At 37.6% G+C, this 5,039-nt stretch overlaps 1 protein-coding gene across 3 annotated transcripts; it reads left to right on the forward strand.

The window, feature by feature from the left end:
- Positions 1 to 220: 220 nt before the first annotated feature.
- On the forward strand, positions 221 to 4,127 carry LOC116011113 (SNF1-related protein kinase regulatory subunit beta-2-like). Of its 3 annotated transcripts, none has more exons than XM_031250630.1 (5): positions 221 to 384; positions 743 to 946; positions 1,782 to 1,945; positions 2,660 to 2,825; positions 3,497 to 4,127. In XM_031250630.1, the coding sequence occupies exons 2-5, from the start codon at positions 749 to 751 to the stop codon at positions 3,833 to 3,835; spliced, it is 867 nt and encodes a 288-aa protein (XP_031106490.1). In that variant the 5' UTR covers positions 221 to 384; positions 743 to 748; the 3' UTR covers positions 3,836 to 4,127. The 3 variants fall into 3 exon arrangements, with proteins under 3 accessions (XP_031106490.1, XP_031106491.1, XP_031106489.1); XM_031250631.1 differs by lacking the exon at positions 221 to 384 and adding an exon at positions 411 to 526; XM_031250629.1 differs by lacking the exon at positions 221 to 384 and adding an exon at positions 498 to 614.
- The last annotated feature ends 912 nt before the right edge of the window (positions 4,128 to 5,039 follow it).

Genomic DNA, 5,039 nt, shown 5'->3' on the forward strand with positions numbered 1-5,039 from the left:
CAAGCTGGATGCCGCCAGATGGGATTGGCCACTGCATGAAACGTAGGGCAACCATCTTTTCTTTTTCATTTTTCCCCCAAAAAAAAAAAAAAAGAAAAAAAGAAAAAGGAACATTCCCATTTAAACGAACATCATTAGCCCAACAAAGTATCTTCCAAACTCATTGGAGAATAAAAACGCTTTTCCATTATTCACCTGCCCATCAACCCTCTCTTTACTCCACAGAGAGAGAGAGAGAGAGAGAGAGGGTGAAAGAGAGGCCGGAGATGACAAAATAAGCTTTCCATCAATCAATGTCAGAGCTACAGAATTCATGTTACCTGCCCTTTGAGTTAATTTGTGTTTGCTTTCTTTGGCTTTGGGTGCCCATTAAAGCTACACTTGGTATGTTTGTATACTATAGTCCATACACTGTTTCTCTGATCTCTGGCCTCTACATACATATATACATACATACACTGTACTGTGCTATTTAGAGAGAGAAAAAGAAAGTATGGGTATTTCACCAAACCAAAACCTCACACAGGTGGAGGTTTATCTATCTTAGCTTCACTTCCCTTCTCAATCTATAGCATAAAAATCCTGTCTTTGGACTCCTTTGCTAGCTAGCTTCTGTGGGTTTTTTTTTTTTTTTTTTTTTTTTTCATATGTAGATATATATACTCATTTTCTTGGATGTGAAGGAGGGAGGGGTTTGATCTGTGGTTTTCAGATTCTTGAAAAGTTTGTTTCTTTCCTGCAGTGATATATGGGTAATGTAAGTGGGAAGAGGGGTGAGGAGGAGGTAGAGAGTTCTGGGGTCAAAAATCAAGAGGAGGAAGAAGGAGAGTTGATGGAGTGTAGTGCACAAAGTGGGCAGCTTCAATTGCCTGCAGACCCCTCCATGGTTCAATCTCCTCCTCATACTCCTAGGGCTTACTACCCTCCAGTGATTTTCACTCCTCAGGTAATCAATCTCTCACCCTCTCTATCTGTGGCCTGTACATGTATGTATATTATCTATACAATCAGATCTTTAAGCATAATAATATATATCAAGCTAAGAATTCTGGGGGTACTGTGTTTTCTCTTTTGACATGTTGCCAAAGATTAGGTGTGTTAATGGTCTCATCAGTTTGGGCTGAAATGTGTTTGCATTATTGATTATTGTTGTGACTATTAAAGATGTTATCTTTGGCTTTGGGTGGCTGGTTTTTTATGTGGAAAAACATATAATACATACCTGCTGTCATTGTGGAAAGACACTCCACAGAATTGGAACCTCTCTAGAATCTTTTGCCAATTATTGTTTGATAAAATTCCTTTTACTCCAATAACTTTTTTTTGGGTGAAAAGAATGTATGCAGAAAAAGGTAAGCTGCAAGGTGGGTTTGGTTCTGAATGTGGAGAACTGAGAATTTTTATTTTTTATTTTTACTTTTTACCAGTTCTTGATGAATTAAGAATGTAAAAGATACTGCAATTTTTAACCTTTTTCTTGGAGTGGGGTGTTTGGTGCTTTCAGTGGACAAAGGAATATGGTTTGGACATTTTTTACTCTCATAATGAGATGGGACCATCATATCAAAACCAATAAACGGTTGCCAGGGATTCAAGAAAAGAAATGTACATTCTTGATTTATGAAAGCATCATTTTCAATGTGAAATTTGGGGTATAGTGCAGACAGTGCTGGAAAAGGGAAATGCAGTACAAATGTTGTTTGTTTGTTTTTCTTTTTTCATTTGAAAGTAGGTTGTACTGCATACTAATTTTAGGAGTATATATTACTATGTTGTTTTAGGCTCCAGTTGTTCCTTTGCAATGGCCTGATGAAATAATGCAAAACAGAAGTAGTGATGAGGCTAAGGAAAAGACAAGAGAGTATGGGGTTCCAACAATGATCACATGGAGTCATGGAGGAAATGAAGTTGCTGTTGAGGGATCATGGGATGACTGGAAAACAAGGCAAGATGTTTGTTTCTCCCCTTTTTTTTTTTTTTGGGATATACTAGATTTCCAGCTTACGTTAGACTAATCTTAGCCCCAGAACTCCTGTCCAAGAGTCGCCGGAGGAGGTAAACCATGAGTTGGCTAAGCAATCTTTCAGTTAGTCTTTGTCGTTAACTCTACACACAAGGGATTTATCTTTACACTTCCGTCAACTTGGGTAGCCCAATCTCCAATTTGGGAAGCCCAAGGGTCTAAATGGGCCCTAGTTGGCTAGCTCCAAGATGTTGTTGGTGGTAGTCGAACCCCTACCCTGCCCGATTATTCTTGCCTTTCCTTCTTTGTTGTCTTGGATGTTTGTTTCTCCCCTTTCTTTAGGGATATAATAGATTTGCAGCTTACGTTAGACTAATCTTAGCCCCCAGAACCCCTGTCCAAGAGTCGCTGGAGGAGGTAAATCATGAGTTGGCTAAGCAGTCTTTCAGTTAGTCTTTGTTGTTAACTCTGCGCACAAGGGATCCATCTTCACACTTCTGCCAACTTGGGTAGCCCAATTTCCAATATGGGGAGCCCAAGGTCTAAATGAGCCCTAACTGGCTAGCTCTAAGATGTTGTTGGTGGGAGTCGAACCCCTACCCTGCCCGATTAATCTTTGCTTTCCTTTTTTTGGTTGTGTTCTCATTGTTTAATGCATGCTTAAGCTCTTAAACCAATGATGTTTGGTGTAATCAGAGAACACTTACAAAGAACAGACAAGGATGTCTTTGCCATCATGAAAGTGCTTCCAGCTGGGGTTTATCATTTCAGATTTATAGTTGATGGACAATGGAGATGTGCTGCAGATTTTCCACGCGAATGTGACAATTTGGGGAATGTCTTCAATGTGTTGGACTTGCAGGTACCATCTTCAATCATTGTATACCTTATTAGAATGCTCCTTTAATGTCTCCTATACATGTGCACAAACTTGATCAACTGTCTTAACTCTTAACTGCAAATTAAAACATGATTACCATATGCAATTCATTTTGGCACACCATCTGGCCTGTAATACCTACAGTCAATTCATTTTGGCATATTGTGTTTTTTTGGGTCACAAGTGAAAGCTGCAGTCATTATCTGAAAGTGTGCGTTGGGTAAACCCGCCTTATGATCCTAGTCAGTAAAGGATCACAACAAGGTAACCAACCTAGGTTGTCCATAGCTGACCGACTTAAACTAAGAATGTCAATAGGCTACTCCTGTTGGGAGCGGAACTTGTAACCTTGTGCTTATCAAGTCATCAGCTTGGCCAACTTGGGTCTGATCACCCATTGTGACATCAGTAGCCAATGTAGGACGCAACACAACCTATATAGTCACCATACAAAGATTAGATTTTCATTTTTCAGAAACAGAAACAGTAATAGTTTACTATGCACTACCCCAATTAGCATCACCAGCAGTTGGGGATAGACAAGAAATGGAAAACACAAGGACAGTCATATATATGCCCTGCTCCAAGAATTCCCCGAGAGGGATAAATCAGTTTTAAGGAAAGTGTGTGTAATCCTGGCCTCGGTTTTGCAGGACACAATTCCGGAGGTTCCAAACAACAGCAACTGGCCAGACTCCCCGCCTTCCCCCGAATCATCCTACAACTCTGCACCCTTCACAGCACAAGACTTTAGCGATAAGGTGCCCGATTTGCCCCCTCTCCTTCAACAATCTCCACTAGACCAGTCCCCATCTTCATCCACCAGAGAATGCAGCAGCCTGGAAAAGCCTTCAGCTGCAGTTTTGAACCATCTGTTCATCCAGAGAGGGCGCCGTGCCCATTCCACAGTGGCTCTAACTTCAACACATAGATTCCGAGCAAAATACGTGACAGTGGTACTTTACAAGTCCTTACACAACCTTAAAAAGTAAACACAAACATGTTCTTGTTGGATTACTAGGTTAGCAGAGCTCTTAGCTTCTTCAGTGTCAGGAAAAGTAGGAAATTTTCCTCCATATTCTGGAATTCCTTTTTTGTTTTGTTTTTTTTTTTTTTCACATTATATATATATGATTACTATATGGAATATCAGCTACCCATGATGTTACTGTCGTTTAGAATTGTGAAGCTTCCATTACTATGCCTTTGAAGAGATATATAAATGTAAATCAGTAAATGTGGTGAACCTGTGGCAGAATGAAATATTGAATGCTCAGATCTTGACAATTCTTTGCATTTACGGAGTATATTTTATACATTGGAACATTTTGGCCCACCCATTCTATTAATATTAAAATTTTGGATGCTTAAAAACCATAAATGTTTTAGCCAGACAGCAGAAACCTTAGATTCATCGAGGGTCGAGTCCCAAACCAAAGAACTACATAGTCCAGACATTGTATTAAAGGCCAGCATTGTCTGTGTATGGGCCAATCTTAATTAGATAACGAACAGTCGGGTTTGATTTCTAATAATAGCAATCCAATGCTTAGCTTCAAAGTAATTCTGCAATTAAACTATAAAAGTTACATTGATGAGGCAAATTTAACATGGACGCGAAAGTTCGCAACCCACGGCCACTAAGTTGTTTATAATTGACTGACTTAATTGAAAAGGGTGTTACTATTCCTACCACCCATGGTGCAAATAACATTGAAATTCACAAAAGATTGTAAATTTCAATAACTTTATAGGTGGTATAAATAGCAATAAGGTATAATTATGGCTATTTACACTACCATGGTCAACTGTATTAATTATACAAAGGAAAAGGTGTTGAAATTAGAATTTTCAAAAAAAAAAAGTATTGGAATGGAATGAATATTATTTAAACAAAATTAAATTGAATAACAATTTAAAATTTTAAAAACTATATATATATATATATATATATATATATATATATATATATATATATAAACAAAACAAAACAGAGCATCCCCTTGCCGGAGGGTTGCTCCGTTTTTGTTTGTTTGTTTAGTTTTTAAATAGATATTTAATTTAATTTAATAATATTTCTAATTCCAATATCTTTTTTTTAAATGGATTGAAATAGAATGAAAATTTTCTTTTTATATTTTATTGTGATGTTAATGTGTTTTTACTGTTTTTAGCTATTAAAAATTAATTTATTAT

The sequence above is a fragment of the Ipomoea triloba genome, chromosome 2 (genome assembly GCF_003576645.1).
Source record: "Ipomoea triloba cultivar NCNSP0323 chromosome 2, ASM357664v1".
Taxonomy (NCBI): domain Eukaryota; kingdom Viridiplantae; phylum Streptophyta; class Magnoliopsida; order Solanales; family Convolvulaceae; genus Ipomoea; species Ipomoea triloba.

What these genes read in the sequence shown, in the direction of transcription:
- LOC116011113 (XM_031250630.1), top strand. Translation starts at nt 749, where the DNA reads ATGGGTAATGTAAGTGGGAAGAGGGGTGAGGAGGAGGTAGAGAGTTCT. An exon ending in TGGGATGACTGGAAAACAAG is followed by an intron (nt 1,946 to 2,659) that starts GCAAGATGTTTG and finishes TGGTGTAATCAG; the next exon opens with AGAACACTTACAAAGAACAG. An exon ending in TCAATGTGTTGGACTTGCAG is followed by an intron (nt 2,826 to 3,496) that starts GTACCATCTTCA and finishes TCGGTTTTGCAG; the next exon opens with GACACAATTCCGGAGGTTCC.